Genomic DNA, 17,706 nt, shown 5'->3' with positions numbered 1-17,706 from the left:
CCATCTTGATAGTAGTAGTTACACAACTACAAATTTGTCAAAATTCATGTCAAAAACCTAAAATGGTAAATTTTATTGTGTGTAAATTTTAATAGTAACTGACCACTGTTCCCTCTGACCCCTCAAAGAGTTTATAATTTTGCAGCAATGTTTCTTAAACAATTGATGAAACTGCTTCAAGAGAAGAGTGACTTACAGAAGCAGGATTTTTTTGTTTTGTTTTGAGACAGACTGTCCCATGTAGTCCAACCTAACTTCAACGTTGTGATCCTCCTGCCTCATTCTTCCTAGTGCTGAAATTGCAGGCATGTGATCCCAGCTTAGAAGCAGATTTTTGACTTCCTGAAATATAGTTTGTGTTAGCAGTAAAATATCTTTTAGAATTTCACTGGGTGGGTATGTGTATAAAATACTTTTGTATATTATTCTTACATTCTTAATACCATTTTATTTTTTTTTAACCTCTTGCTTTCTGTAAGTGTTTCACTTGGAAAGGATGCAACGTCCCCAGGACTGCTTTGAACTCTGTAGAGGGAGAGTATAATAGGAGAGCTGACCGTAGTCGTCATAACTGTATAGAAAATCCATCCCATGGTGTTTTATAATAAAATACATAATGCACATGGCTTAAGGCATTTCTGTTTAGATCTTTATGAATTCGTCTTTGAACCCATTTGTTGAGAATGTTTCAAGAGAAATTACACAGAGTTTTAGATGTTTTCTTTCTTTTTTTGCGGTGGGCATTCTTTGGGTTTGAACTGAAGTCTTCACAATTGCTAACTGGCACTCCACCAACTGAGCTATGCCCCTAAACCATTTTTACTTTAGCTTGTTTTTCAGATAAAGTCTTGTGATTTTTTTCCTGACTGGCTTTGGACTATATCCTTCTCCTGAGTATCTGAGATTATAAGCATGTACTACTGTGCCTAGCTTAAAAGCTTCTTTTCAAGTGTTGTAACATGGGATGCATGTTAATATTTATGTATTTTCTTATTAGTAGGGTCTTTTCCAAGTTTCACTGCAGTAGGTTGACACTGAATCTGGAGAGAATTAAAGCATACTTTTTAAGGTGTAGCTTGACCTTTAGGTCAACTAGTAAAAAGCATGCTTATTTGTGGTGAGGGAAGTCAGGTGATTTTTTGCCTCAACATTGACCTTAGGCTTACTGGGCCTCTCGCAGGGGGTCTGCAACTCGCACTTGGTGTTAGAAGAGCCATCTTCCATTGTGCAACTGGATTATAGCCAGAAAGTGCTGCTTGTCTCTACCTTGCAAAGAAGTCTGCTCTTTTACACTGAAGAAAAGTCTGTTAAGCAGATCGGAACCCAGCCAAGGAAAAGGTAAGCTACATCAGTCTTCAGTTTGCTCTCAGTGTTGGGCCTTCTTTCAGAAGCAGCTTCAAGTTCTGACTTTCCCACTTGCCACATGTGCGCCCACAACTACTCCAATCTGGGCCTTCTGGTGGCCTGTGCTTGCCTAGGACACCTCATGGAGTGCTCTGGTTGAGGAGCTGCAGGGACCTGCTGGTGCAGCCATACCACCTTGGGAATATGCTGTGTGTCCTCTCCTGGTGCGAATCCCCCCACGGCCCCGGGGACTCAGCATGAGTTTATTGAGTGCCTCTGTGTCCTAGATGCTGGGGCTACTGCTGCAGGTTCAGGGTGACCTGGTAGAAGGGCAAATGTGAGCTCTCCTTAATTGAAGCCAAAAATCAGACAGATCTCTTGCTGACAGTTGTAACTGCTCTGGAGCATCATCCAGGGTGCTATAGGAGTATAAATAGACTCATCTGGGGCAGGGATCTGCAGTCATGGGCCTGCCTGCTCAGTGGGAGTAAGCAAGAAGGGGAAGGTCCAGGCTGAGAGGATATCCCTCCTTTGACCAGCCTGCTGGAGGAAGGACAGCCAGAAGGGTTAGGCCCACGATCTCCCGCCAATCAGCCATATGGAGAAAGACAGGTGGTACATCTGTGTGACCCACAATTCACCGTCTTCACCCTGCCTGGAAAATGAGCTGCAGCACTCACAGCTAGTTTGTGTACATGGATGGGGAAAGGGAGCATGGTGGGGGTAGAACAGTGAAATTGGCCCCTGATCCTGGGGCACAAGGAGCCAAGATGGGCATGGGGAGCAGGGGCATTGGCACAGGCAGATTGTTGACTGCCTGGTGGAAGTAGGAGGAGCATGTGCTTTGTGTCTCCCGCTCCCTTCTTCCTGTCAGTAAAGGGGCACTGTTGCCTGCAGAGGATCAGGCAGGGTGGCAGTAGACCAAGGAACAGCACAGGGTGTGAGGCAGACTCTGTGGAGAGTGAGGAGATTGGGAAGGCCCCAGGGGCTTATGATACCATCCGTGATGGCCATCAGGGAAGGCTCAGGTAAGGTCAGCAGGTGCAGCCAGCCTCTGTAGGCCTGTCCAGTCTGTTCTGTATCCTGCACTTCTCAGCAACACAGTAGAAGTTTATTCTCTTGTCTTCATGGCAGCCCTTCAGCTATTAAGATTCAGCTAATACCTCCCCTTTGCTTTCTGTTTTCTCTGCTGAACACCTTAATTCCTTCAACAATCTGGTCTTTCCAGAACCAGAATCTCCCTATTGGTCCTGGAAACCTCAGTGAAATTTGCAGCCTGGTCATGGTAGTTCTGTAGAACTGACTTCTGACTTTCCTTCTGCTGGGCTTTTGGTCCTGACTCATCTCTCAGTCTTCCTGCACTGTGCCTTTTAGAAGGATGGTCGAGTGAAGCTGATTACTTTCCATGGGTCCTGTACCCAGCGGCCTCTTCTGAGACCTTACCTATTGTGTGGAGACCTAGGCAGTTTCTGTGAACTTCTCCTGGGTGTTGTATGGTCAGATCTTGGAGTAGCATTGACTAAAAGTGTACTCTGTGCCAGGGACTTATCCAGGATGCAGAAACATATGAATATGTCTCCTTTCTCAGAGGGAGAGATATTTTATAGGAGGTAGAGGAGGCCTGAGCTGATTGCTGAACTGAGGAGGGAATAAGCCATGAGAAGACCTTGAGGGAAGGCCTCAGGCAGAGGGGCCTCATAAGAGCAGCAAGGCCAGGGAATATAGGGCGAGGAGTGGGGGAGACCCCATCCCACAGGATTTGTGGGCCCTGCTTGGGCTGTTTAACTCCAGTGCTGTGGCTACTCACAAAAGGGCTTTGCCCAGGCACTCTGGATGTTGCCTGGAAATGCACTGTGTGTGTGTGGTGAGGGAGGTGTCGGTAGGTATGGTAGCTTCAGGGGGATAGCGAGGGGCTCTGGGGTGGTCCAGGGAAGGGGGATGAGGCTAACAACAGGAAAGTTGGGGCAGGTGGTGGGAATGCTTCAAAGGCATCACTAACAGATTAATGGCTGGTTGTGGTGTGCGAGAGGAAGATTTGTCAGAAAAGATTCCTGGATGTGTGGCCTGAACAGACATGGAGAAGCTTAGGGAGGAGGAGCTTATGTGTCACAGTGTGTGTGTGTGTGTGTGTGTGTGTGTGTGTGTGTGTGTGTGTACACACAAGTCTCCCTTTCTTCTCCTCCCCGCCCCTCCCCTTTCCTTTCCCTTCCTTCTTTGTGCTCAGGGCCACCTGTATTGCTAAGTACACACTCTACCACTGAGTTACATCCCTGTTCTATGTTACATCATTTATGTGTTGCAGCCTTCTCACCTGTCATTGTGTTGCTAAAAGTCTAGTCCTCAAGGGGGTTGTTCAATCCAGATTGTCAACTTCAGTGCTTAGGAAATTAGTAAAGCACACTCCGTATGTGTTGATGAGGCCATTTCCAGAGAGGATTAAGTAAGGGGCAAAGATCCATCCTGAATTTAGGTAGCACCATCCCATAGACTGGGAGTCCAGATAGATTAAAAGGGGAAAATGGAGAAAACCTGCTTAGCACAGGCATTCTCCCTGCTTCCTTTCTCCCACAAGGTGAACTGCTCTGCTTGCCATGCCCTCCCTACATGATGGACCAAAACCTCTGAAACTGTGAGCAAAATAAATTCTTCCTCCCTTAAGTTATTTTCTGTCAGGTATTTTATTTGTCACAACAATGAAAAATAACAGAGTAAGGAAAGCCTCTGTGGCAGTGGCACACTGCATATTGCAGTCAGTGTTACAGGTATGGAGGCTGCATCCAGGGCCAAAGCAGTGTCAAGTTCTGTCACTTGTCACCATCATGCCTATTCTGATGCCTTTGGTGTTTGGCTACTGAGATCTTGGCCAAGGTTTCTTTGGCTTATTCTCCTTACCCATCTTAGACTTGTATGCTCCTCCTTTGGGCTCTGTCAGCTCTCAGTATTTCAGGCCTATAGCAACATCAGTTATGTAGAAAATTTAAAAGATTTTTTATGGTTAGGACTTGTTAACCATACTTCTTTCAAGCTGGGTATGATGATGTACCCAATACAATCCCAGCACTCAGGAGACAGGCAAGGGATCATGAGTTCAAGGCTAGCCTGGGCTACATAGGGAGATCCTGTTTCAAAAAGAGAAAAGAAGAGGAAAAACTTCTTTCATACTAATATAACCCTTAAAGAGAATTAAAGTACTTTCAAGTTGGGGTTTTAGTGTCAAGTTCAGAATGTCATCAGCCAATGCTACAGGATCACATAACTGGTTGCTTTAGGACAAATCAAGGCTTTAGGACAATTTGTATCCATCTCTGGCTAGTTCTTCCCAGCTTACTGCATTCTGCCCTTTGTCAACTCCCTCACCAGGAAACATCTCTTTCTCAGACCCATCCCCAGAATGCTTTAGGTGCACACTTCCCAGAAGCTGGCTGAAGGCTTACACACACACACACACACACACACACACACACACACACACACACACGCCTGCTGCCCCATGTGGTGAACCCATCATTCATCTGTCCTGTCACCCACAGCACCACACTGTCTTACAGAATGTACCAACTCACTAAGTCTGTGTTAAAATGAATGCTTTAGTTACATAGGTGAACAAATCAAATGAGATTTGAGAGGTCCTATAAATAGAATGAAAACATTTACAGACTGGATCACCAAACAGAAATTGATTACACGAAAGGCATTGGGTTGCCTTGCTAGAGCTCCTCTGGGCTCCCCTGTTCAGAGGGCCTCTCCAGAACAAACCCACCACAGGCAGTAACCAAACATGATCCTATTAGAGTTGTCCAGGAAAGCTCTATGGCCTCCCAACATTGCTGACTAGTCTAATGAGCTTTTTTCCAGAGCTGAATTTGATATATGATACCCTCCTTGGACTATATCCAGAGGTATTTAGTTACTGAGGTGCTAAAAGGGGCCTAGAGGGATATTGACATGCAGCAAACTCCCTCTGTGGGATGGGTCAGAGGGGTGGCCTGGGGCGGGGGAGGGGTTGCTGTGTGCAGGCAGGATAAGAAGAGAGGCCCACTTGAACTGTGATGAGCATGCCATGGTTATTGGTGGGACTAAGGCACCTCCTTTTACAGGGAACTTAAAATGTCACAGTGTTGCTCTTTGTGCTTGGTGTAGACTGCTCTTTCACTCTTCACTTCAGTCTTGGAGATGGAGTTACCCAAGAGGCTAAGTAACTGCATGCCATATAGCTCCAAAGTGTCAGGGCTGGCCACTGAACCCAGGGCTTGCTAAAGCCAGTACACTTTCTACTGTTCAAAGTCCAGGAAATATTTTAGAGAAGAGTCAGCAAGGCTTGGGGTTGAGCTGAAGCTTAAAAAAATGTTTATTAGCATATATTAGTTGTACAAGGGGCTTCATTGTAACATTTCCATCATATATGCTTACAGTATATCTTGATTAGGTTCATCCCTACCATCATTCTCTCTCATCCCCCCCAACTCCACCTCCCAGCTGAAACGCTTAAATTTGAACTCTGGTAGCACTCTGAGCATTGACAAAGATGTGAAACAGTGAGAACTCAGGTTGTTAGGGGAAGTGTAGACTAGTATCCATTGAAGGAAATTTGTAATTGTCTTCCAAACTTGAATGTGTTTTTCCTCAACAGTCCAACAATTCTACCCCGTAAATATCCTCGACAAACTCTTAGGCTGTGTGTTATAGGTGCAAAAATACTCATAGCACTATTATTCAAAATAGTATTTTTTTTAAAGGTGGGTTGGCATGTAGTTCAGTAGAGCACTTGCCTAGCATGTATGAACCCCTAGGTATGATACCCAGCACTGCACCAATAAATAAATAAATAAATAATAATAATGATTCAAATACCCACTTAGAATGAGTAAGTTGTGGAATACTTTACAGCTTTCAAAATGAATGAGTGCTATGTCTTGTTTTTCAAGGATAAATCTTGGAAACATATTAAGTGATAAAAGAGCAAGTTGCAAAAGTGAACAAAATGCCTCATACTATTATTTTTTATAAAAATGAAAGACAATACCAAAGTATTTAGGATTTAGGGATACCTAAACTATCAGTTGACTGATGAAACTGTCAATAAAATAAGGGAATGTGACACATAAAATTCAGCCCAGTGGTCATAGCCAGGGCAAGAGAGACAGGAAATGTTAAGAGCACAAAGTGTGTTTGTAGTGCAGCTAATAACTTGTTTCCTAAGTTGGAAGAAGGGTCTTTGGGTAGATACTCCATTAGGTTTCATAACTTTTATTAATATATTCATAATTTTAAAAGAGAAAAAAGTCAAGCCTGGGGACTGGAAGGAAGCTAGTACTCTGAAATATGTTTGAAATTCTGAAAGGGCAGCAGCACCAATGGGCAGCTGTTACTGTAGATGGGAAGCTTGTCACCTTCTGCCTCGGTTCCCTCTTCTCTAAAACAGGAGTTGTCATATTTGCCTCACAGGGGTCTTGTGAGGATTAAAGGGAAGAATGGAGGTAAAGTGCTGTGCACAGCAAGCTTTGGTGGTCCCAGTGATGGTCCCCAAGAAACCAGGGTGTGTGCACTGAGTGCATACTTGGGAAAGTGTGTGGTGAGATCTGTGGAATAAGGATGGCAGTGTGACTTAATGACCAAAAACAAACAGAACAAAGGGGGAAGACAATTATTTGGGGTTGGCAGTACTGGGGTTTGAACTTGGGACCTTACTTAGCCAGTAAATTCTTGCTGTAGTTAATACCAAGGGCGACAACTACAACACTTTAAATCAGTCCATGCTTATTTTTCTTTCATTTTTTTCTCTTTAGTACTGGGAAATTTGGTGCTTGTTTTATACCAGGACTGTGTAAGCAAAGTGATCTAACCCTGTATGCCTCCCGGCCTGGGCTCCGGCTGTGGAAGGCCAATGTTCACGGCACTGTTCAAGCCACATTTATCCTAAAGGACGTCTTTGCTGGAGGAGTCACACCTTTCGAGCTCTACCCACGTCTAGAACCTCCCAACGGAGGAAGTTGCAGCTCACCTGAGAGACACCTAGGGCTTGTTTCATGCTTCTTTCGAGAAGGCTGGGTGTTGAGTTGGAATGAGTACAGTATCTATCTTCTGGACACCATCAACCAGGTGCGTGAAGGGTTTACACCCATCTGTGGTGTTAGGACAGGGGATGCTCACACACAGGACGGTCTGCCTCTGAGCTCTTGGGATGGATTCTAATGCTTTCCCTTTCCTTTGGACAAGGCCAGTCAAGGAAATCAAGTGATCTGGAAACTTTTGTAGATTAAGAAAAAAAAATTTGCTTTTGACATTCACAGTCCTATCCCCTGACAAGAAATTAGGTGTGTTTTTTGTATTTGAGTACAAAATGAAGCTTGTTCTATTGGGATCAAGTTTTTCTTTTCTTTTTTCTTTTTTTTTGGTTGGTGCTGGGGCTTGAACCCAGGGCACCTAGTACATGGCACATACTGTATCACTGAGCTCCATCCCCATCTCCTGGCTCATGTATTTTCTGACTACCAAATTACCAGGAGCACATTCAGTGAAAACTCAGATGTGATAGAAACAGTAACTCATGGTATAACCATGCTTTGGCCCTCACGGGATGATGCTGACCCAAGCGGGGTTTCTTCCTCCAGCATGCTCTCTATCTTGTCCTTCTTACTGAATTATTTTTCTTTTTTTCCATTTTTTTAACTTAATGATGTATCTTGGCCAGCTTTCCAGAATCATTATTAAATGATGACAGAAGACAATTTTCTTAAATTAGAGACAGATTTGGACTTTAAACAAAGCTGTTTTGTTTGTTTCTTTTTGCCTGCTTCACTAACTGAATTCTTTACTCCCAGAGTCCAGACTGGCCATCTTGCTCACGTTCCTCCTCCTAGCAAAGCCTTGCTAGAAAAAGTAAAGGGTTTTCACCAGGTGCCAGTGACTCATGCCTGTAATCCTAGCGACTTGGGAGGCTGACATCCAGAGGATTGGTTTGAGGCTAGCCTAGGCAAATAGTTCAGAGCAGAATGGACTGGAGGTATGACTCAAGTAGTAGAGCATATGCTTTGAAGTGCAAAGCCATGAGCGCAAATCCCAATCCCACCAAAAAAAGAAAGGGGAGAGAGAGAGGGAGAGGGAAAGGGAAGGACAAGAGATAGAAAAAAAGAAAAGGAAGGAAAGGAGGGAAGGAATAAGGTAGGGAAAAGGATTTTCTTATCTGATGTGTGTCAGCAGAAAATGAAATACATCTGCTCCCCATTGAAGCCACCAATACTGGTTTGGTAGAAATAAAACTGACTGAGAAGTCTCTCATCTTCCTGGACTTGATTTCCTTACTGTAAAATAGGATGGAATTATGGGGATGCCTTCTGGCCCTGCATTTGTTTCTTTGGTGAGTGAGATTTCCAAAGACATTTTTGGACTCTTTCCCCATTTATAGAGAACGGAATTCTTTTTGAACTTACTAATTCGTGGCCTCAGGATACTTGGTAATTGTGTATTAGTCCTTTCCATCTGAGTACTTCCCCAGTGCTTCACCAAGTAGGTATATGTCACTTCATTCCATAGGCAGGGAAATGGTTGCAGGATGTCTGTGAATAGACGCTGCTGGCTGCCATCAGAGTTGCACATCGTGATACAATGACTGGCAGCTTTTAGAAAATAATCTCCTGTGCTAGCTGTTTGTCAGGGTTACCTGAAAATTATCAGAGAACTTAGGCTTTCTTTATCTTTTACAGTGGACTAGTCTCTTGTTCACACTATTGGCTGAAAAACAAGAACTGTCTCTAGGTCAGTGTGGACTCAGGATGTCCTGTGTGTTGCCAGGACATCCTGCTGTTTCAGCTAGGAGCCTCCTCCCTCCCCGCTTGTATTCATTCAGAAGCCATGAAATGCAGGCACACTAGTCTTTCCCACTGGGGCACTAGCCTGTCAGCATGTCATTCCAGCCCATGGGAGATGTACTTCACAGAGGTCTGTGAAAAATGCTGTGAGTTACTGGAAGTCCTGGACATTGCCAAAAAAGACAGTTTGTCAGGGACGGCTTCTCGAGTAAGTGGCCTCTGGATAAAATTGGAGCTTCCCCAGTGAACAGGGATAGGAAAAGAATCCAAGCAGAGAGAAAGCACATGATGACTAATGGGCCACCGAGGAGGAGGACTGGGGTTTAGACTGGCACATCCCTTGTACATGAGACATGGCTGAGGCATGAGTGATAGGCAGGCCATGGATGACCAAGGCTCCTACCCTGCCAAGGAGTTTGAGCTCCATGACATAAGGAGTGGGGAGCTAGCAGGTGTGGGGCAGAGAGTGTCTGAGAGGTGGGAGAAGCTCTGCTCCATCAGTGAGTCATGCCACCTTCCTGACAAGTCCTACCACTCTAGGTCACATCTGTTAGATATTACCTAACTTTGAATTGAATCATTATTAAGAATTTCCAGGAAGTTGTTGTAACAAAGTACAACTGTCACTTGAATTATGTGGATTCTTACACATGCTTTTTAAAGCTTTGAACTGCTACTATTGCCTGGTTTCATTATTTATTTATTTATTTATGTTTACAGGCTACAATTGCTGGTTTGGAAGGATCAGGTGATATTGTGTCTGTTTCCTGCACAGAAAATGAAATATTTTTCTTAAAAGGAGATAGGAACATTATAAGAATTTCAAGCAGGCCTGAAGGACAAGCACCAATAGGTTTGTATTCATCATAAAGTGTGTTGTATGTACAATGGGGAGTACTGTACTTAGTGACATGGAATTGCAGCTTATAATTAGTAAACTTACCATTATTTTGGTAGTTAAATTATTAGAGCTTTATTTAAATACGGAGGTATTTGGAGGCTTCTTATGATTCTGGTAATAAGTTTATAATACTTTTCTTAAAAGGTCCCTATTGTAAGGCTTATGTCAGACAGTCTTACAATTGCTGGAGTTGCTTTCCTGGGTGTGAAGTAGGAAGGAGAAATCAGAAAGCAGTTGACTGTTCCTGATACCCTGTCTAAGACAGTATGTGGGGTTATCGCCCCAAAGACAGATTTGCATTTAAACCTATCATTTGGGATATATCATTTGCCCTTATACACAGATCATCTTGTGAGACTGATTTTTCTCTGTACTTTTGTTTTTTGTTTTGTAATCCATACAAGTCCAATTTTTAAGTGTTTGGGTTTTGATTTTGGTTTTTGGTTTTTTTGAGACAGAGTCTCGCTGGCCTTTTTTTTTTTTTTTAGTACTGGGGCTTGAACTCAGGGCCTATACCTTGAGCCACTCCACCAGCCCTTTTTTTTGTGTGATGGGTTTTTTTAAGATAGGGTCTCACAGACTGTTGGCCCAGGCTGACTTTGAACCTCAATCTTCCTGATCTCTGCCTCCTGAGTAGCTAGAATTTCAGGCATGAGCCAGTGGAGCTGGCCCAGGCTGTCCTTGAACTCACCATTCTTCTGCCTCCGCCTTTTGAGTGCTAGCATTGTAGGTGTGTGCTAACATGTGTAGCTCTTCTATCTTTTTTGTTCTGTTTTGTTTTGTTTCCAGTGCTGGGTTTCAATCCCAAGGCCTTGTACATGTTAGGCAAGTGCTCTGCCCTGAGATAAATCCCCAGCACCAAGCCCAAATTTTAATAACCAAAGAATTTTAACATTTGTACTCTCCTGCACACATCCATGGAACTTGATATACCTGAGGCTCAATGGTGAACTTGTTCCTGTTGGTAACAACAGCTGTGCAGGTCCCTCCTTATCACTACCACTTACCTATAAGTCATAGAGGACAAGTTGGGATGAATATTCCAAAGGGAGAACTTTTATGAGATGTGAGTAAGCCTGATTCTTGAGTTTATGAGCTGGGGACCCCTAAAACATTGTAAGTAAGGGGCAGTGTGGCTGACAGAAAGAGTAATGACTTTGAGCCATGAGGCAAAGCTCTAGGCCACTGCTGTCCAGCAGGTGGTCACCATCCATCTGTGGCTGAGGAGCACTTAAAATGTGGAGAGTGCAGTTGAGAAACTGAAATTTAAATTTGTTTTAATTTTAATTAATTTGAGTTTAATTAGCTCTATGTTGCTACTGGCTGCCATATTGGACAGCATAGACCAAGAATGCCTTTAATTTGTATAAGCTGTGACAAGTCACTTTGGATTAGAATCCTGTCCCTCTTGTCCCCAGTGGACACTCCAAAACCCACAGTCTTCCCTTAATGAATGACCCTTAGTAGAATATTCCACAAGGGCAGGAGTCCTAGTGTCTTGTTGACTGCTGTATTCTGGCACTTGTAACAGTGTTTGGCAGCCAGCGGATACAAAAAGATGGCTGAACTAATCAAAGTGGACTGCGGTCTTGTGTTGAGCCATGCTGGCCCTGGTTATCTTGGTGTTGTGTTGAGAGAAGGGAAAGCCCACTGCAGTGGGATGCTCACTGGCTCTTAGGCACAGACTGAGTGCAGGGACTTGTGTTCTATTGTTGGACCCTCACTATGCTCTCTGCTTACATTGACACCACCTTCCTTAATGTGCTTCTCTCTCTTGAGTTCATTCTACCTTTTCCTCCTTGAATTTCCAGAAATTTGATTAGAGGTACACATGTATTTTTCAAATGCCCTTTGAGTAATATTATGAGGTATTATTAAACCATTTTTATACACACTTTTCTCCTTTATAAAGAATTTGCACCCAGGAGCCAATAGCTCACATCTGTAATCCTAGCTAGTTAAGAGGCAGAGATCAAGAGGATCGCTGTTCAAAGCCAGCTTGAACAAATAATTTGAGAGACCCTATCTCAAAAACACCCAAGACAAAAACGAGCTGACAAAGTGGCTCAAGTGGTAGAGTACCTGACTAGCAAGTATTAGGTCCTGAGTTCAAACCCCAATAGTACCAAAAAGAAAAGGAACTTGTAAATTGAATAAATTGAATTGAGAAGCCCTGTATGCTTAGTGGAATTCTCTGACTAGTGGTATTTATAAGAGACAACTATGGAGAGTTATTTTTCTGGCTTTGATATATATGCTTCCTGGAGAACAAAAACTGTTTGGGACCTTCAGTGGGATTCTTTGAGTTTTGCTGGTTTCTGTGAATTTAGAATTTCTCAGGTTTCAGCAGGCTGGAGCCTCTGTTTCTCTATGAGGGCTAGTATTTAGGACCAGCAAACTGAGTAAGTGTGCATCGACTTTCTCTGGAATGACCAGTAGTAAAACCAAACTCTTCTTTCTCAGTGAGAGATGGTCTGGAGACATCAGGATGTTCAGAGCAAGTCCATGTGCAGTGTCTGGAGAAGCCACTGGGGACTGCAGTTTCTGAGACAAGATTCCGAGGATCCTCTGTGGCAAGCTCAGTGGCCAGTGAACCGCGGAGCAGGAGCAGTTCACTCAACTCCACAGACAGCAGCTCTGGGCTGCTGCCGCCTGGGCTCCAGGCAGCCTCTGAGCTGGGCAAGGGCAGCCAGCCCTCCTCACAGAGATTCAGTGTTATCAGCTCAGAAGACTTTGACCAGGAGCTTGTTGTGAAACCTATCAAAGTGAAGAAGAAGAAGAGGAGGAGGAGGACAGGTACCACTAGCTGAGCACATGCTGTCTCCTGCAGTTCCTGTGGGGCTGTCTGACCAGGCCCTTTGGAAATAAGCACATCTGCCTGGAAGGAAAGTTGCTTCTCACTGAATGGGTGCTTGCCCACTCAGGGAAAAGCAGAGAAGGCCTTCAGAAAACAAACACACTCCTCACTGAGAAATATTTCACATACACACACCCACACTCATAGCATCTCTGCCAGGTTAGAGTGGTGGTAGGACTTTAGGACATTCATCCGTGTGCTCATGCCCTGACTAAAAGGACTGAGTTTTGTTCTTTTTAGTGTTTAAATTTTAAATGTTGGCTTATCAATGTATATAGTTCATTATACCAGAGAAATTCTACAAACCTGGGTGGAAAGGTATGGAAATAGGAAGGTTTATGCATGGAACATTTTCATGTTGACATGTTACCAGATATGGGATTTAACATTGGAAGTTTTTAAATTTTTATTTTATTTTTGAATTAGCATACATTAATAATACTAGGATATTTCATTGTAATAAGTGTGTATATACATACAATGTACTTTGAACAAGTTCACCCTTCCATTACCTTGAACTTTCGAACTTTTTTTTTGTGGTAGTTTTTTTCTTTTTTTTCAGTGGTGCTGGTGTTTGAACTCAGGGCCTTGGGTTTGCTAGGCAGGCTCTCTTACCACTTGAGCCACTCCACTAGTAAAAGTTATTATTATTTTTTTTTTTTGAACATTTTACTCCTCCCTAACTTTAGCCTGTCTAGCTAAAGGTCACTGCAGTATTATTAAAGGAGAATGTTACCAGATTCCTAAACGTTTTAATTTTTTCTTATGGTACTGGGGTTTGAACTCAGGGCCTCATACTTGCTAGGCAGTCCCTCTACCAGTTAGCCACTCTCTACCCCTTTAGCATTTTATAATTTTAAAAAATCAGTCTGTGATCCAGTTGAACATGTCACTTTGTTCCCTTCCTACTGTCTCAGCATTTCTCAAATGAGACCTCAGAACCCATCAGTGTATACCATATAAAACATCCTTGCCTTGTGATAATTTGTACTTATAAGATTTAATCTTGGCCAACTAAATATCATTCATTTAAAACATTTTTTCTTGAGCCAAAAAGTTGTTTTTAAGTAGTCTCTTGCTATGTATGTAGTCAAGCCTTACTTTGAATGTTCTCATTTTAAATTAGAAGGCGGAAGCAAGAACACCTGTCATAGTTCCCTCGAATCGACTCCCTGCTCCGAGTTTCCTGATGACAGTCCCCAGTCCTTGAACACAGACCTGCTGTCCATGACCTCAAGTGTTCTGGGTAGTAGTATGGATCAGTTGAGCACAGAGTCTCCCGACCAGGAAAGCACCCTCAGTGGAGTCTTGCAGGAAAATAATGACCCTGAAACATTTAGTGTCCTAGAGGTGCCTGAATCTGCCCCTGACTTCCTGGATGAAGAAAATGACATAAGAACTGAAATTCCACAGTGTACCCACATGCATGAGATGGGGCTGCTCAATGGAATGTTGAATTTACCCTTGCTCCCAAGGGAAGGTGTGGGAAGTGGAAACATCACAGGACTTGAAGAAGAGCCTGGTCCTGCAGGCGAGACAGCAAACCACACACACCTGCCCTTCCGAGAATGGGACAGTTCTGCTGAAGCACATGAGGTAGAAGATGTAGAACCCAGTGACTCCCAAAGTACTTTTCCTGAGGCCCCCTTCCTGGACTCACTCATGGTGCCTTCCAGCCTCATCTGGCCCCCAAGTGCTGAGAAGTGGCTGTCTGGGGCCCGAGCTGATGAAGGCAGTGCTGAGGAGACCAGCAAAGAGAAGGATGTCCGAGCCCAGGTTGAGGCCCCTGGCCACCTTGGCTCAAATTCCTGGCATGCAGTCGCTGACAGTGATACAGGTCAGAAAGAAGCATCCATTCTGGAATGTGACATGGGAAGGGTGGAAGGACAGTTTACTACTCTGTCCTCTGTCTTGGCAGCCAGCACCCATGAGCCTTGGCTGGAGCAGCCTTCTCGGGACCAGGCATTGACATCCAGTGATGAGGAGGACATCTATGCCCAGGGACTCCCATCTTCATCCTCAGAGATGAGTGTGACAGAGGTTGGAGCTAGTCGTTCTCTACAGGACCTGGGCCAGCCAGGTACAGATGACACCACGATGTTCAAGTCAGACCAGGTATGTGGGCTCAGATGGTGGACAGCATAACTAAGGGTTATTTTTTTCTTAAGAAGAATCCCTGAGAAGACTGATTTGTTTCCTTCTTATGGTCTGTTGCAAAAGTGATAGGCCAAATATGTTTTGAAGCTTGGGTTTAAGGGATTTCCAGTGCAGGGACCTTAACTGGTTTGAACTACTTATAACCCCACTCAGTAACCCCAAAGCAGCATCTTTCTGTTTATTTTGACCCAGCAAAGCCAGGGTAGTTAGTGTTTGTCTGGGGCCATCCCAGAAAAGCACTGGGCAGAGAACTGTTTGCTTGTGGATGGACCTCTGGGCAGGTTGGAGGTGGGTGTCTCCTGCCTTCCTCCACAGTCAGATGCCTCCAAGGAGCCATCAACAAGAACTGGGGCTGTTTCCAGCATGGCTGTCTCCTCAGTCTCCACACAGTAGCCCCAGCACTCCCTAACCATCATGTGGGGACCAGGCTTGGGAGCCAAGTTGCCTTCTAGTCCACCCAGCCCATGTAATTAGGGGACGCTTACTAACTGTTCTTGGGCATTTTATATTAAAAAGTGAGTTTTTTAAAGTACTTACTTTCCTTAAGCAAGTAATCATTGTTGGATGTATTGGTTTCAAAACTAAGTATGTATTGTAAGATTTCCTACTAACTGAACGTGAGGTTTGTATTATGGTGTCCACTTTCAGCCATGTGTGCTTTCCCCAAGCACACTGGGTTTCCAATGCTGATAGTGTGTGGCAGTTGTCAGCTCACACCATGCACAGGAACAGTGCTGAGCACTTCACAAATTTGAGGCACTTCTTTGAAAACAAAACAAACTATGAGACAGGAGCTATTGTTGCCCCCATTTTATGGAGGAGAAAATTTAGGCTCAGAAGACTTAAGTGGCTTACAGAAAGTCATATTGTGAGGGAGGAGCAGAGTGGGCCCTAGGACACTCCCACATTCTCTGTGCTGTTGTACCTCGAGAGAGATTGCTTGTTTTGAGATAAATTGCCAGAAGTTGGACCTGTCATTAGGTCCTCCTGCTTTCATCTTTTCAACCCACTGGTTCCTGAGTGCCCTCGACTGCCGGACTCCGTGTTTGTGCTGGGGACACCACAGTGCAGATGGCAGCTAGTGTGGATTTTGTTGTCTCAAGGGAAGCCAGATGTGTGTTCAGATGGTCCTATTGAGCAGAACTTAGGTAAGGGTTCTGAGCAAAGTGCAGAGCCACAGCAGGCGGTACTGATCAGAACACTGGCCAAAAGACCCTACCTATGGGGTGTGAATTGGGATTCCAGCCAGAAATTCAGGAAACCCCTTACTGAGATGGGAGGGATCCGGCTCTTCGAGGACCCTTCCTCCTCACCTTATCCTGTTCCCAATAGCTTAAAAACCAAGACATTTTGTGGGGTTTTCTTTGGTGAGGGAGGATAAGGCTTGCCACAGTGAGCAGAGCCAGATGGGAAAAGAGTAGGCACCATTCTCTCTGCAGCACTAACTTCCATATTGGGAATTTGTGCAAATAGGTTGATTTTACTTGCAGTTTTAGAAATTTGCTAAAGCTTTGATTTTTAAAAGAATCCTAGCAACAAAATCTTAGTGTACAAGAGTCAGACAGTGTGTCTCAGCCAAGCTTCCTCCAGACGTTCCAAGCCACGGTGTGTGTCCAAGGGTTGGAATAGCACTTGGAAAACAAGATAGTGGTAGTGCTGCCCCCGTAATGCATCTGTTCCAAGTAGACTACAGGAAGTCAATTTGTAATAGGTACTGATGAACTGGCCTTGTGTGGAGCAAGGCTTACTGTAGAGTAAACCAAGGTTCCTCTTCATGTAATGTTCGTCCTAAGCATTACTTAGGAAGGGTGCTGTAGTGTGACAGAATGCTGTCCACGGACGTTATGGGGGATTTCTTAGGAGACCACAGCTCCTACTTAGAATGTTTCTGAAATGGAGTGGTTAGGAAAAGCAGGGGTAGGTCTCAGCAAAGCTTCCCAAAAATGCTTTCAGCTGGAATACTTTAGTATTCTCCCCACTTTTCTTGTTGACAACAGTATGACAAGTAAATGCAACTATGCCCCCTGCCGCAGAACTCACCGGACTCTGTCTTTGTTAGTTTGCAGAGAGCTGGATGGGCTACTCAGGTCCTGGCTATGGCATACTCAGCTTGGCGGTCTCTGAGAAGTATATCTGGTGCCTGGACTACAAAGGCAGCCTGTTCTGCAGCGCACTGCCTGGTGCCGGACTGCGCTGGCAGAAGTTTGAAGATGCTGTCCAGCAGGTGGCGGTCTCCCCTTCAGGTTGGCCTCCCTGGCTCCCTGTTCCTAACTCAGAGGCATCTCCCCTGCAGCAGCATCAGGCTTCCTATGCTATCAGCAGACTGTCCTTCCCTTGGCCTTGGGGGTTTTTATGAACAACTGGGAATTGTTTCCCTTGATATCAATTAGTATATTGGGTACTCATCTTGTTTTTTTACTTTTTAAATTTTATTATTATTATTATTTTTTTATGTGATACTGGGGATTGAATTTAGGGCCTGATACTTGCTAGACAAGCAGTCTACCACTTGAGCTATGCTCCTTGAACTTTTTGCTTTAGTTTGTTTTTGATAGGGTCTGGGGCTTTTGCCTGTGACCCTGCCTTGGACATCCATCCTACCTCTGCCTCCCGAGTAGTTGTCATTGTACAGGTGTGTG

At 44.3% G+C, this 17,706-nt stretch overlaps 1 protein-coding gene across 5 annotated transcripts in view; it reads left to right on the top strand.

Moving 5' to 3' along the window:
• Positions 1-17,706, top strand: part of Tecpr2 (tectonin beta-propeller repeat containing 2) — an 85,765-nt gene that overhangs the window by 28,664 nt on the left and 39,395 nt on the right. For 4 of the 5 annotated variants that reach the window (XM_074067121.1, XM_074067123.1, XM_074067119.1 and 1 more), the window contains 6 exons: positions 1,181-1,338; positions 7,131-7,443; positions 9,873-10,005; positions 12,517-12,849; positions 14,037-15,025; positions 17,127-17,310. In XM_074067121.1, the coding sequence (XP_073923222.1) occupies positions 1,181-1,338; positions 7,131-7,443; positions 9,873-10,005; positions 12,517-12,849; positions 14,037-15,025; positions 17,127-17,310 (2,110 nt within the window). The remainder of the gene's footprint in view (positions 1-1,180; positions 1,339-7,130; positions 7,444-9,872; positions 10,006-12,516; positions 12,850-14,036; positions 15,026-17,126; positions 17,311-17,706) is intronic. The other variant, XM_074067122.1, reaches the window with a different exon arrangement.

This window comes from Castor canadensis, chromosome 3, assembly GCF_047511655.1.
Source record: "Castor canadensis chromosome 3, mCasCan1.hap1v2, whole genome shotgun sequence".
Taxonomy (NCBI): Eukaryota; Metazoa; Chordata; class Mammalia; order Rodentia; family Castoridae; genus Castor; species Castor canadensis.
The sequence above is the reverse complement of the archived record's forward strand: the minus strand, read 5'-3'. Positions and strand labels throughout refer to the sequence as shown.